The sequence below is a fragment of the Gobius niger genome (genome assembly GCF_951799975.1).
Source record: "Gobius niger genome assembly, chromosome: 10".
NCBI lineage: Eukaryota > Metazoa > Chordata > Actinopteri > Gobiiformes > Gobiidae > Gobius > Gobius niger.
In genome coordinates, this window is record NC_136861.1 from 10,059,691 (window position 1) to 10,075,332 (window position 15,642).

The 15,642-nt window shown below is 40.2% G+C and overlaps 2 protein-coding genes across 2 annotated transcripts in view; one reads left to right on the forward strand and one right to left on the reverse strand.

The window, feature by feature from the left end:
- The window catches only part of LOC306968995 (C-reactive protein-like), a 289,059-nt gene that overhangs the window by 148,590 nt on the left and 124,827 nt on the right, over nucleotides 1–15,642 (forward strand). The window lies entirely within an intron of this gene.
- The window catches only part of hsd3b7 (hydroxy-delta-5-steroid dehydrogenase, 3 beta- and steroid delta-isomerase), a 32,968-nt gene that overhangs the window by 677 nt on the left and 16,649 nt on the right, over nucleotides 1–15,642 (reverse strand). The window contains exons 3-5 of the mRNA XM_079564552.1: nucleotides 11,653–11,761; nucleotides 7,882–7,981; nucleotides 4,201–4,363 (exon numbers count right to left, since the gene is read on the reverse strand). Coding sequence (XP_079420678.1) covers nucleotides 4,201–4,363; nucleotides 7,882–7,981; nucleotides 11,653–11,761 — 372 coding nt within the window. The remainder of the gene's footprint in view (nucleotides 1–4,200; nucleotides 4,364–7,881; nucleotides 7,982–11,652; nucleotides 11,762–15,642) is intronic.

The following is a 15,642-nucleotide window of genomic DNA, read 5'->3' on the forward strand; positions in this document are numbered from 1 at the left end:
ACGTGGGCCATAAGTTACAGGTAAGCTATGTTAGGGCTGGGAACAAAATCTATTTGATATAAAAATCAAGTTGGTAGGTCAAATCGATTCAGATTTTCAAAAAAATCTATATTTTATTTATTTATTAATTATTATTATTTGTTTTGATTTGATTATTATTATTATTTTTTAGATTATTTTTTTTTAGATTTTTTTTATTGTTTTGTTTGTTGCTCTCTGCCCCCTCAGGAAAAAGGTCCTGCTGTACAAATATGATAAGAAGAACAGAGCCCACCTATGCATTTTTTGTTGTTTTATAGCTCAATCCAAATACAGTATAAATAATCACAATCTTTGTTGCACAGCGACTTTTCAGTTAGAGAAAGAGTTTGCCTTTGCAATTTTGTTGACTGTGATTCACATTAATTAAATACACCAAACATCTACATCTATGTTCAAAACATATTTACAGTTATATTTATAGTTATTTTGTTTTAAATAGGGGGGGAAAAATCGAATCGAAAATCAAGTTTTTTATTAAAAAGGAAGCAGATTTTTTTTCAGGAAAATCGCCCAGCTCTAAGTTATGTAATCATTGACACACGTTGACACACGCTTATTGTAAGTTACTCATAAGTCGTGATGCAATAGTGATGCGCGGGTCAGCCTGTGGAGCCGCATTTGGAGCAGGTTCTACCCGCCCCGCAACATTGTGTCTACAATAACCTTCCCCGCCCTCGCGACCATTAAAAATGATGCGATACGAATATGATTCGTCCGAACTGACCACGGCTTTCCGTCCAAACATGAGCTTGAAATGAACAGCGTCTCTCTCTCTCCCCCTCCTGCGCGCAGCAGAGGTAACGCCAACACACTCACAGACGCACAGACGGTGGAAAACAGGAGACATGGACCTCCATGAAAGCGTTCTCTGGATCACAAGCTGCAAAACGCTGCTTGTTTTAAGAAAATCCGCTGCATATCTACATCAAAAACCTGCTCTAAAGATGACGGAATAAGTTGTGACTGAATTCTATGAATGCGCGTACGGTGGCAAAGTGTGGCCGCGACTGGCTTTTTTCTGACCCGTCCCAAAAACCAAAGGAGAACTTCACGACCCGAACCCCATGCAGCCCGCAGGGACCGCGATGGAACCCGCAACCCACGCATCACTAATGTCTACCTTCCCCATGGCCCTTGGCCCCGCTCATGGCATTACGCTGCTGTGCATAATGCGTAAGGCCGTCGCTGGGCATAAGTGGTGGACTCGTTAGGGATACTCTACGTATACAACCAAAACTGAAAAAAAAAAAATACATAGAAAGGTCAGCGTGTGCCAGCATTTTAGGAAATTCTAGGACGTCGGTATACGCTGGCTAAATCGTCAAGTTGTGACAGCCACATTAGGTCCATCAGTGCCGATATTTTATGTTTAAAATGTGAATTAATGTCTATGTAAGTTAAATGTAATGACTGACGCTGTTAGTCAAGATTTTAATGTGACCTGGAGCGCCCTCTGCAGGCAGTAGTGGGAAGGAACCACTTTTATACATGTAATTCATCCATTTATTATTGATAAAATAAGACACATGGGTCAGAGCTGCAGGAGAGAGAGAGAGAGAGAGAGAGAGAGCAACTTGGTTCTTTTTCCACGTGTTAATAGTAATAGGGAGTTGGCGTCCGACAGGAGTTTCCCTGCTCCGGCTGAAACACGAGTCCTGACGACGGTTTCTCGGTCTCTGCTAAACATCTCGCCCTCCCAATAACCTTTTACCGCAGTATTCCTCGTCTGAGTCACTGCAGACGTGCAAAAAGCCTGCAGTTCTTTAGCACAGAAATATCAAAATGGAAAAGGAAGAAGATGGACATTTGGGGGATGTTTGCTGCTGATTGGATTAAGCCAACCTCGTTTTAGCCAATTACAGTCAAGTCTCAAACCACAACTAAACAACAAGATTCATTTTCGCCATGTTGTTCATCAGTTGCAATAAAAGTGGTTGTTGTTGTTGGTTATGTAAAACCCGTGGGATAGGGCAACATTATCTCAGAGCTCAAATTGTCATCACTACGAGACACGAGTTGCCAGTTGCTATCAAATAATGTTTGTTAGTTCAGAGTAAACTAAGTCATCGATACTGATCCTCAATAAACCATAGAGTTACTTCTTTTAATAAAGACGGGTGGTACTATGACGCCCCTAACACGGGATCAGTATGCATTCAGCCTGCTGCCAAATAATGATCGTTTTATCATTTTAGTTGCTGATGAAGCTTCTGTACATCATGTAATCCAAGTACAGATACAGTTTCCCATAGACTTTCTATTGGTTTTTGGCCAAATACTTTTTTCCCCCACTGTAATTATCTTCTGCAACTGAAAACATCTGCGTGGCTAAAAGATGACACAAAAAGAACCCCGCCCATGCATTCTCTGTCTGTTAACAACACATAAATACATTTATTTTGATTAAAAGTGTGCAGCTTAGATGGGCCGGGTTTAAGTAACTTCGCTAATTCAAGACTTCCCGCTTCCTGCAAGACTCCACTTAAGCATCAAGCTTGAAAGCAAAAACACGGATAATATATTTTTTTTATATAATTGGAAATCAATTCAGGCATCAAGGGGTTAAGATCTGATCAGAGTGAAAGCATTTTAGGCGTATACCAAAATGTCCCTGATTAGTTTGCCAGGAACAAAATGCTAAATTCGACGAACTTTCCGTTTTGGAGACAGAGGGAAAAGCAGGGCCTTAGTTACAGCACTGAAAGCTCTGGGGTGGACTCCCCGAGTGATTTAATGTGGATAAATAACACGTTTGTAAATAAAACACTGTTGCCTGGAGACAGGGAGACGGGGAGACACCACAGAGCTAGCGTTATGATGCCATGAGTCACAGGGATTGCCTACGATGTGAGTAACCATGACATGAACGTAGACTTTAGTCTGAACTTCAAAGGCTTTTGACAATAAATCAATCAATGTTTATTTATAGAGACTCCACCTGAAACTGCTTCCCATGCATTGAAACAAACTATCAAAATAAACCAGGATAAACAAGACACAATACAAAGAAAGGACACTAAAAATACATTTTGAGGCGTTAGCTCTGAGGTAACTATGGTGAAACACTTATAAACAAAATAGCCGTATGAGTGAATTGTTCCCAAGCGCCTAATGCTTGATATTTGGCTTGAGAGGGAAGGTCTGCAGTGCAGTTGTTTAGTTTCTGACTGACCACTTTCTTCTATGGTACAAAAAGAACTGTGCTTTCCCGAACAAAATCATCTTCATCATGACAACGCACCATGTCCTGCTGTAAAGAAAACCTCTGCATCACTGGCTGCTATGGGCATTAAAGGAGAGAAACTCATGATGTGGACCCCCTCCTCCCCTGACCTCAGCCCTATTGAGAACCTTTGGAGCCTCAACAAGCAAAACATCTATGAGGGTGGGAGGCAGTTTTCATCCAAACAGCAGCTCTGGGAGGCTATTCTGACATCCTGCAAAGAAATCGAAGCAGAAACTGTCCAAAAACTCACAAGTTTAATGGATTTAAGAATTTTGAAGGTCCTATCAAAGAAGGGCTCCTATGTTAAAATAAAACTTCACTTGTTAAGATGTTTTTGATTGAAATAGCTTCTGATTTCAGTAAATATGACCTCCTAATGCTACAAATTAAACAAATGACCATTTTCATTTAAATACAAGCTTTAAAATGTATTGAAACGATGAGTTGCATAATAATTTGGAACAGTATATTTTGAGTTTTTTACTATATTTATTTTTGAAAAAAATACTGTTGTCACTGGGAGGTTTTTTCAACCACATTTAAATGATCCTCTAACAGTTAAAGACTTGAAATTTTGCTGACTCTCATTTGAATCTAGACAGTTTAGATAATCAGAGAAAAATATCATTTGCATAATAATTTGGAACGCGGTGTAGTTTGAGTTTACGTTGGCCAACTACAAGTTCCCAGTGGTTTGTCCCAACTCGTCCCTCTCTGCTTTGCATAATAAGTCCCCCAACAAAAACCCTTTTGGGATCTGCTGCTGGAAAGTTCTATGATGAAGTCAACCAAACAGAAATCTTGTGACTAAAGTGAGCGATAGCTTCGGACAGTGCAACGTCTTTCTAATGACATCATCTGAAATCGAATCGAGACAAATATTCCCAATCCGAGTCATTTTAAGTCTACAGTCGATCTCCGCTGCCTCTCACCTGCATAGACCCGCCCGTGCTCCGTCTCGTCCGGGATGCCCCCCACCAGGACGCCTCCTCTCTGGACACACTGCTCCCAGAACTCCCTGATCAGCTCATGGCCCTCGCCGTAGATGCCCGTGGGCCTCAGAGAGCAGGTGACAAGCGTCTTACCCCCCTTGACCTGCAAAAACACACAAATGACATCCAACGCTTCATTGATATGAGTAATAGAGTTTGCATCAGGTCTCAGGTATCAGGATATCAACACAAGGGATGGGCCAAGATCTCCTGCCAAAAGATTACAAAGCCACAGGGTTTTTTTTGTCCCTGAGTAGATTAGAATTGTGGGTGTTTTCGATCAATTTTACTGGGCTGGATCCAAACTGTGGAATGTGTGTCTTGGCCCACCATCAATCATCACAAATCAATCATCACAAATCAATCATCACAAAACGACATACTGTCCCAGCCCTAAAGCCGTTCTGCATGACATTTCATTAAAAAGAAATAAATAAAATAAAATACAAGCATTCATTTTCAAAAACATGCAGCAACAAAAGGAGCATCTTCTTCACAGACCTGACTCCTAATTTTTTGCAGGGAGCATTACATCACCAGCTTGTCAACATAGAGATAAGTTTACATTGTAATTTAGTTTTAGTGAAGATCAGATAAGAGTAACTTTATTGTCCCATAGGGAAATTTGTCTTGGATTTGCCATGCTGTGGTTCACACAATAACAATAATGCATAGTCTTAATCTTTATTTTCAACTTCACATTTATATTATTTAATATGGTGTTTCTTAACTGGTGTAAAAATACTTTTACAAATGATGTAAAATACTGTATTTTCCCCACAAATAATAGTTGAATAAGAATGATAAGAAACTAGAGGTCGACCGATACATTTTACAATACTGGTTATTGGCCCATAAAATCCCGATATCTCCGGAAACGAAAGTGAGGTCTGCTGCTTTTTGTCTTTGAATCGAGCTTGCTCTGAAGCACTGACTGAACATAAATGACCTGAATGTCCCCTGCTGTCCCTTTGACACTTTTTTGGCGGCATGTTAGCGCAGTGGTTAGCGCTCTCGCTTCACAGCAACAAGTCCTGTTTGCTGTTTGCCAGAAGCCTCCATGTGGCTTCTTACGGTTTTCTTTTAAAAATGCCGCGCTCTCATAAAAGGCCAGATTTGTGCAGTGTACGACTAATAGTTGTTCTGTGGCCAGTTTCCCCCACCTGAGCTGTAGCTCTCTGCAGTTCATCCAGGGTCATCATGGGCTTCTTGATAACAGCTGTGGTCAGTGCTGTCCTTGTTTGGTCAGTAAGTTTAGGAGGACGACCGGGTCTTGGTAGGTTATGCCACACTCTTTCCATTCCTGGATGGTGTATTTAACTGTACTTTGAGCGATGTAATAATAATAATAATGCATCGGTTTTATATAGCGCTTTTCTGGACACTCAAAAACGCTTTACATTGCATTATTCATTCACTCCATACCCGGTGGTGGTAAGCTACTATTGTAGCCACAGCTGCCCTGGGGTAGACTGATGGAAGCGAGGCAACCAGTCTGCGCCATCGGCCCCTCCGACCACCACCACTCACTCACTCATTACATTCGCTAGGCTTCCTGGTGTTCCCAAACGGTCTCCCATCCAAGTACCGACCAGGCCGTTCCCTGCTTAGCTTCCAAGGTCTGACGGGATTGGGCAGAGCAAAGGCGGTATGGCCATGATAAAGCTTTGGAAATCTTTTTATAACCTAACCCAGCTTTACTTCACGATGCTGTCTGCTCCCCAGATGTCTCTTCATTAGATTACACATCAACATGTGATCATTCAGAAATCAACTTCTGAAGGCAATTGGTTGCACTAAAAGGAAAGGGGGCCTATACTTTTGCACATCACACTTTTATTCATAAAAAAAAAAAAATCTAAATCATGTATAAATTTCACTTCACGATTGTGTGTCACTCAGTGTGTGTCACCTAAACTTTCAATCAAATATATTTATGTTTATGGTCCATAGTATGGCATGATGGCAAAAAGGTTGAACAGTTAAAGGGGCCCACTGTAAATCGGCCAAAAATGTTGGTGGTGTATATTGGCATCGGCCTAAGAAAAACCCATATCGGTCGACCTCCATTATTGTTTTTTTATCCTTTTGTAATCATTGGTGCTTGTCCAAAGGCTTTAGTTTGATACCGACAAAGCCGTTCTATCTTGCCAATCATTAGGAACAGGTTTGACGTCACTGATACATTACTTTTTGCTTTGACTTGCGTTGCTCTGGTGACAAAGCAACATAAAGCGTAAACCAAAGTGTTCCCCAAAATGAAGCTAAAAGCATGGCTGCGCACCATTACAGAGATTGCCCACAGAGAGTCTGACATCACCTCAGTTCTAGATTCTTTCCTCAACACAAACATGACCTAATGTTAAACCAACCCAGACGCCCCTCGATGTATTTTATTACGCAGTTAAGCCGTTTTTATTGAAATGGATCTTCTAAGGTCGGTGCATCATGTGAAGGATTACTGTACTGTAACTGTAACAACGTGTTTCTCATTCACCCCCCGCGGTTTATACGTGACTTCAGTTTAAAGGCCGTGTGTGTGAGACGTCTTCGCTCTAAATAAAATCACATGGCACCACTTTGATCACTGTGAATTTAAAAGGACGTTTACAAGTCTGAGAGGAACAATTTTGGCGAGTACCATGAAAACATGAAATGAAGTCGCGAAATAAGTATTAGAGGAGAGCTAATAAAGTACCAATATACTTTTTTTAGTGCAGAATCGGTAGAAAGAAAAGCAATACACATCCTCTTTTGTAAATCCTCAACCAGTTCCAGACCTACAGAGGGTCACAAAGCGGGAGTCGGGACCTCCCGGGGATCGCGAGGCACTGCACTGGGGGTCCAAAGATGTGTTCAGAAAATATATACTTTCAAATTTTTTATGGAAATGGCTTTTTTGACACGAGTATGGAGGGCCAGGACTGCCAAAACAATAAATAAATAACTGAATTAACTCCAAAATTTTCCCGGCCAGGGATATGGGGCCTTAGCAGGGGGTTCTTGGAATGAAAGTCAAACTGAGTAGAATTTCAATGTTAATTCAAAAGTAAAGTTAGTTTGAATTATGTTTTTCAGTAAAAAAATTTGATTTTGAGAGTAATTTAGCTTCACTTTGTACACAACACACTATTAAATACTGAAAAATCAGAAGATTCTCAAGGTAGGGGCTACTCTGTGTTGCAAATGAACGACTCAAGGGGTACCCGAGACAAAAAAGGTCGAGAACCATTGATTTAACGAATATAAATAAATGAATTATGGTTCAATTAACTTATTATGCTTATTGAAATAATAAATCTGCAAACAAACACACAGATTACTACATGTTTGTCATTACATTATTACAAGTAAGCATAACAATTAATTGAACAGTAATTCATGTATTTATATATTAGTTTATGTATTATTGTTTTGGCAGTCCTGGTCCCCCATACATGTGGTCTACTCCCTATTCATCTAGATTTCAATACTTTCAATGAAACTTTTGTCAATGATGAAGGCAATAAAAGCAGCAAAAGGATCATAACTAGAAATATACTCTGATTTGGTTTGGAAAGTAACGGCAAAGTCTGATCTTTTTGGCAAATTGTTCTGTCCCGGTGGAGAACTCGTCCTCACCTCGATCCCGTTGGCCTTCAGCACCAGCCGCTCGGCCTCAGACTTGCTCCTGGGATAGGGCATGGTGTTGAGGACGCGGTATGGAGAGTCTTCATTCCCCCTGAAAAACAAACCCCCACAAATCAGCAACGCACTTTGTTTTTGGCTACAGCATAGACTGATCCATTCAGCTTTGTCTGTGCTTATCTGCTGCTATTGCTACTGGGACTGGAACATGAAGAATTTTGTGGAAATAGCCCAACAAAAAGGTTAATGTTATGGCCTTGAGAGAAAACTGAGATATAGAGAAGTGGTCTCGGTGAAAGTGAGAGAGTGCGCCTTGGCCACATGTATGAGAGGAATGTCCCAGGAATCCTCTGCACAATACACTGAGGCTTTGGAAAGAATGACAGAGGGAAAATCTGCTGCACATTTCAGTCAACACAGTCTGTTTGTCTTTACGGGTCGAGGCTGGAGCGAGCAGAGTACCAGGTTTCCCAGGACATGGCATCCTTAAGACCTGTGTGTTTCAGTGAAATGGGGGCAGGAAAAAAATGTTATTCTGCGGAAGCCCCATTCCGGGGACGGGTGTGGGTCTTTCTGTGTGGAGTTGGCATGTTCTCCCGTGTTGGTTTCCTCTGGTTTCTCCTGCCACTAAAATCTTGAGCAATTGGATCTCATTAGGGGCCAGGACTTCCCCAAGAAGTCCTCGGTGAAAATGAACTGGCTCGAGTCTCTGCGTGGTCTCCGAGAGGACTCCGCGGTTTCAAGCAGCTGTGGCAATGTTGCAAAAACATTTGCTGACGCCCCTGCAATGTCTCAGAGACCTGTCGGACACCGAGGCCATCTTCATATGGAGTCGTTTTGCGAATACATTAACACAGCTGCTTGAGACCATGCGGAGACAGTTTCCACTGAAATCGAACATGTTCATTTTCACCAAGACTACCTGGAGACTGTCCTCAACTCCAGGGGTTTTCGGAGACGTCCCCAGCAGCAACTCGAGTCTCCAACTAGCCTCCAGGCCGGTGAGATAGGCCCTTTACATAAAGATTTTGTTTTTTGTTCACTTTTTGTTCCATTTCAGATTAATTCATTTCTACAAATGTATGGATCATATTATAGAAGGGACAACGTATACACACCCACCCCTATGTTATGTTATTTCCGGCTGGTTGCCAAGTTTTTTTTTGTTCACATGCCGTTTTCTATGTAAAAATCACTGCTTCAAGTGACAAAATCTCAAATCCAAAGATCTGAAAGCTGCTTTTTCAGTGAGAGTTTGAGAAAGGGGCGCTTCTGCATCACCGGAGGAGACATGGGCTTTGAAACAAGTAAGAAATTCTAGCTGCGGCAGATCAGCGGAATTGGGGAGGTTTTTTTAAATATTTCTGGATGGGTTTGGCAGTTGAACCCTGGCAACCCTGGGCACGGGCGCTTCATTTCCAGTGTACTTTCATTTGTTCATCCGCCCCCGGCTTCCTCTTTCTCAGTATGAGCAACTCGAATGGCCACAAGTTTGAGGATATATCATGAAATAGCGTTGTTTGTCTTTAAGTGTATTTCAGTGAAAAACCGCCTTGCAAAAGCCGTCCCAGTTCCCAGGGAAAGACCTGCAACCCTGGTGTACAAACATGTTGCACAATTTGAATATGAAGCAAACTGCGCAAAATCTATTACAACTGAGTGACAGTAATATTCAATTATTTAGACTTACTCAACCGGAGATCCAAATGTACATGAGATTTTGCTAGTGGCTCAAAACATGTTAATTCTAGCTGGTTGTACAGGCTGGATCTGAATTTGGATCTACATATCATTATAATTACAGCTCACAACATTAAACAGATGGGAGGAAATGCCACTCTTGGACCTGTGTCAAGTCTGACTCACGATCCAAAACATCAGTTATGTAACGCGCTATGACTGGTGCATGTAGGAGGTTGAACGAACCTTTGGGTAACTGAAACTTTCTGAGGAGATTGTGGAGTTTGCAATGTTCACCGAAGCCACAACTCATTCTAGCTCTCACAATGCCTCATCAATCTTCACATAAATTATCAGAAGCACTTTGACAGGCTTCGTTTGGTCCAGGAATCAAACCTGAAGTGTCTAGAGGTGGGCAATATATTGTCGACAGTAGGGCTGGGCGATGTATCGATATTTAAGATACATTGATATGTTTTTAAATGAGATATGGAATTAGACCGTATCGCGTATATCGGGATATTTCAAATTCAGATAAGCTATTAAGAAAACAAAAAGAAACAGGTAATCTCCAGCTGATGTTTTAAAAAAAAGTTTATCTTAAACTGAGCACTTTATTTAGTTATCTCTTTATATTGAAATTTTGTTTACATTTTATAGTGAGTTTTCAATAAAACTACTCACATAAACTTCGTGACGTTCATTGTGTCTACTTGTGTTCTAGTATCACTTTTTAGGTTTGTTTTGTCAGACACTAAGGTTAGAGATGTTAAAGAACAGCTGATAAGTGACACGTCGCCGCACGCCGGTGATACTTCTGATGACGGCCTGCAGATGGCGGCTGAAACATGTAAAGGTAAAAGATCTTTAACATCTCTAACCTTAGTGTCTGACAAAACAAACCTAAAAGGTGATAATAAAACTACTCGTTTGGCTTTGACTTTACATTTCATTTCATTTCACAGTTCTCACTTAGCCGAAAAAATATCGGGATATATATTGTATATCGATATCCTAAATATATCGGGATATGACTTTTGGTCCATATCGCCCGGCCCTAGTCGACAGGATAATATGGAAATTTCTGTTTGGAGGATATGCAAATTTACAATATCAAGTTTATTTCCAATGTCACAAAATGTGTGGGGAAAAAAATGTTAATAAAAAGGAGTGTGAATAACTGGGTTTAAAGAAATATAGGGTTAAAAAAAAGGGAGAAAAATTGTGGGGGATAAAAAGAAAAAAATGGGGGAGGAAATTGAGGAAAATGTGTGGGAGAATCTGTAAATAAAATTTAAAAAAAGGGGGGGAGAACCTTTTGTAGTTTGTTCAGGGCAATAATTTTTTGAGCAACAAAGCAATGGAAATGTTTGCCAGCAAATTTCTAGTGGTATAAATATACGATAAAAATATAACTTCATCATTGTCGTTGACATTTCAATGACCTCAAAAACGAGCGGCTCAGGCTGGCCCAAGCTGGCGGAAGTTGTCACGCACAGTTGCAGCAACTTAGCACTCCTTTATCCTTTATCTGACTGATGCAATTTCCTCGAAGTTTTCTCCTTTTTGTTTTTGTTTTTTTTACCACAAGAAGACCAATAGCACAGAACGTAGCATTTCTGTGTAGAAGAGCAACTACGTCATGCTTTCCATCTCTAACCAGAGCCTGGACATGGGTCAGCTGCACTCACACCAGACAAACGTGCCGAGCCTTAGTTTAGTGCATCCCGGACCTGTAATAAATCCCTAAGTTAGTTTCTTCACAATAAAACATGATGCAACTTCCCGCAGTTTCCAAATCTAATCAAATTACCTAAGAATAATGCATACGGGTTGTTATTCTCATAATTCCACTGTGTTAAGCTGGTCTCGGTCTCTGAGGAGTTTTGGGGTTTGGCTTTTCCTTGAATTGAGAAACAGCTACAGAACGACCGCGACAAAAACTCTGGAGACTCATTTATCCACAACTGTCACAAACTGCATTGAAACAACGCCCAGAAATGGCCACTTTGGGATGTTTCCCCACTTCCCTGCCATTCACAACATTCACACCATGTCAGTTCAGGATGCAGGGGGGAGGGTTACCTGACGAAAGGGTCTCCGTGTTTGTTGGGGCCGATGACCTCCATGCTGCTGGTGTAGAGCAGGCTGGGGACTCCGTTCTCCACACAGGCCTGGATCACATTCTCTGTCCCTGAAATGACATCAAAACATTTATTAGAAATTCTCCCATAATTCTGTTCAAAGAGACTGTGTCATGGGTTATCCTCCCTCTAAACAAAAAAGCACCATCTTTAAGTAGTAAATGATTGTCTATCTTAGACCATGGAGGAGGAAGTAAAGACCAAAGCAGGAGACCAGCTCATTTCAGGGCAAACACATTGTATGCCTTATACGTGCCTTTCAGTCATGTGACCTTTGTTGTTATGGCAGCCGTTTTGAATACCGAAGTAGAATTATGCAGTACTACAACATGTAACAATAGCTCTACTCAGGATGTAAAAGAAAGACTGATTGAAAGTGGCATTTTTATGAAGATAACAGCAAAAACACGGCCCCAGAGAGCGCACATTTATGTGAAGAATGCTACCGGTTAGCATTTAGCTTCAACAGCTCAGCTCCGACCTCTCCAAGAGTAAGACTTGAACCACACTCCAAACCTTGGCTACAACATGTGACAGAGGTTAGAGGTGACCTGTTACTGTAGTATTTCCTCAGTATTCCTCAGCACGAGATGTGAGGAAGGCATTTCCTGGATACGTAGGACTCAGGAGGAGCTTTATGGGAGCTACTGCCGCAATGCTAAGAACAGCCACTGGGGAAGATATCAAAGATCACTCCAAGATGCGCAAATGATTCAACTCCAGGTTGTTGTTTTTCAAAAGAGAACAACACTGTAACATGTCTAAAAGCCATTAAAAAACAATTGTTTTTTGATTAATTGTGCAAAAAAAAATAAACTAAATCAGGATGAAAAAAAAGCCTGGAATGGACGAAAATAGGGAAAGTCTAATCTAATAAATCTAAAACTGCATTTTTAGATTAAAATGCATTATGGTTTTAGGCTGCGCAATAATATATAATGTGGCTTCTTCCGCTATGGATGCAGCCTTAAAGGCCTAACGTCTACAAGTTCAAACAAACTCACTAATCACAATGTCTAACAAAGTCCCACCCTCCTATGGTTACCGCTCAGGCTATACATTTAAGACTGTCAGTGCACTTTAGGCAGCAGGGACTGTTTACGACGCAGGAAAATGTCCTGCAGCATTTTCCACCTATAGGACTCGCCAACCGGTAAATTCATTTGTACAGTGTATAAATTAACATTAAGCTGCTGCGCCGCCTCGGACTTTAGCACTTTTGGGCCTGATAAATAAGTATGTTCAGCAACTCTCAGTTGAGTTTCAGAAATATTCATTGTGGTATTGAAGAGTTTTTCTGTAGTTTTCCTGCCGGTCTATGTGAATCCGGAAGTAGAGCTGTGACGTCACCACTTGGAATCACATGTCCTGACAATTTGTGATTCCAGAGCTTCATACAAAAGCCACAAAACCTTCTCGACTGGTCTCGTCATTACAGCCTGGGTCAAACTACAAGGTGTTACATAAAGATTACATTGCCTAAATCACTGCAGTGTTTTTGTAATTTTCTAATTGCAACCATTATATTGTGATGTTGACTCAACTGTTATTGATGTTGCAGCGTTACTTGGAACTTCGAAAACAACCCGCTCCATAAAAGGAATTACATCCATCTGCTCTTTTTACAATGTTTACGTTGGCTTCAAATGAGAGCATTTTTTCAACAAACAAACTAATCACATTTTCTTTCAAAGTTAATAAATCCCAGGATGGCAGTCACTTAGTTCTATAAACTAACAATTTAAAAGTGGAAAATGATGGATTAAAACGGAGCTAATCCCCCCACAGGTAAATACCGAGACCGTAAGGAACAAGCTCCTCCTCTGTTCTGCGTGACATCAGCTTCATGGCAATAATCTGCAGAGGTGAAAGGTTTGTGAATCAGTGTGTGACTTTATTAGAGGTAAACAGACGGCGAACAGCCCCGTCTGCTCGGACAAAGCCTTCAGTGTATCTGTGGATGTGGACGGTTCACTGAACACTATTGTGCCCAATAATCACATCAGCCATGAATCAGAGAGAGGGAATGATGAGCCAGCAACTCGGCTTTCAACTCAGGTTTAACCTCTTAACTCCCACACGAGAACATTCAGTTTGGCTTTACACAAATCTAAAAGCTTAAAAAAAAAAAACATCAAAAGAGTAACGAAAACAAGGATGACACGACAACAAAAATGGGAACCAAAAAGCGTCAAAAACGTAAGAAACAGTGACAAAAATGTGAAAAAAAATGACAAGTGACAAAAAAAAGAGCATAAAACACGACAAAAAAAAGCACGAAACATGACAAAAAAAGCACAAAACACAACAAAAAAAGCACAAAACACGACCAAAAAAAGAGCACAAAACATGACAAAAAAAAAGCATGAAACACGACAAAAAAAAGCACAAAACATGACAAAAAAAGCACAAAAAATGACAAAAGAAAGCACAAAACATGACAAAAAAAAGCACGAAACACGACAAAAAAGCACGAAACACGACAAAAAAAAGCACGAAACACGACAAAAAAAAAGCACAAAACACGACAAAAAAAAGCACAAAACATGACCAAAAAAAAGCACAAAACACGACAAGAAAGCGCCAAAAAACGTCCCAGCAAAGCAACAAAACGTAACAGTGACAAAAATGTGACCAAAAAAATGACAAAAAAGTGACAAAAAAAAGCACAAACAGGACAAGAAAGCAACAAACCGTGCCGGAAAAGTAAAAAAAAAGAAATTAAAAAAAAGGCCCAGCAAAGCAACGAAAACGTAACAAACAGTGACAAAGATATGACAAAAACATGTCAAAAAAGTGTCAAAAAAAGCACAAAACAGGACAAGTAAGCAACAAAAACATGCCGGAAAAGCAACAAAACAACAAAAAACGTCTCGGCAAAGCAACAATAACGTAACAGTGACAAAAAAGTGGAAAAAAAATGACAAGTGACAAAAAAAGAGCACAAAACACGACAAAAAAAGCACAAAACACGACCAAAAAAAAAGCACAAAACACAACAAAAAAAAAAAGCACGAAACACGACAGGAAAGCACCAAAAAACGTCCCAGCAAAGCAACAAACACGTAACAGTGACAAAAATGTGACAAAAAAATGACAAAAAAAGTGACAAAAAAAGCACAAACAGAACAAGAACTGTGCCGGAAAAGTTAAAAAAAATAATAATAAAAAAAAAAGGCCCAGCAAAGCAACGAAAACTTAACAAACATTGACAAAGATGTGACAAAAAAATGTCCAAAAAGTGTTAAAAAAAAGCACAAAACAAGACAAGAAAGCAACAAAAACATGCCAGAAAAGCAACAAAACAACAAAAAAACGTCTCGGCAAAGCAACAAAAACGTAACAGTGACAAAAAAGTGACAAAAAACGACAAAAAAGTGACAAAGATGAGCACGAAACACAACAAGAAAGCAAAACAAAAAAGAACACAAAACACGACAAGAAAGTAACTAAAACACGCCGGAAAAGCACCAAAAAAGCGACAAAACCACAACACAAAAATGACAAAACGTTGCGAAAACACAACAAAAAAGTAACAAAAAAAAGAGACAAAACGCCACAAATAAATGTGACAAAAACATGACGACCACGTGACAGAAAAGTTACGTTCTTCTTTCATAATCACTTTTGTCAGTCTTAGCTTTCAAATGAGGCATTACACTGTTTCTCTCCAGTTGAGAAGCTTTAAGATTTAAGAGTAAAGCCAAACTGGAGAAAATGTGCTCGGGTCAGTCGGGTTGTTATGAAAAAGAGCAATACTGCACAGAAAAACAGACAACAACAAAAACAATGAGTTACGCTGCATTTTAATGTTTTCCGTGGGTTTCCTCCAAATTGGTTGCAGCGATACCTCAACCAAAGGAAATCTGTGGTCTGTTTAGTGACACAGGCTGTCCCGAAGTCTATTTAAAGTTGTAATATAAAACATTTG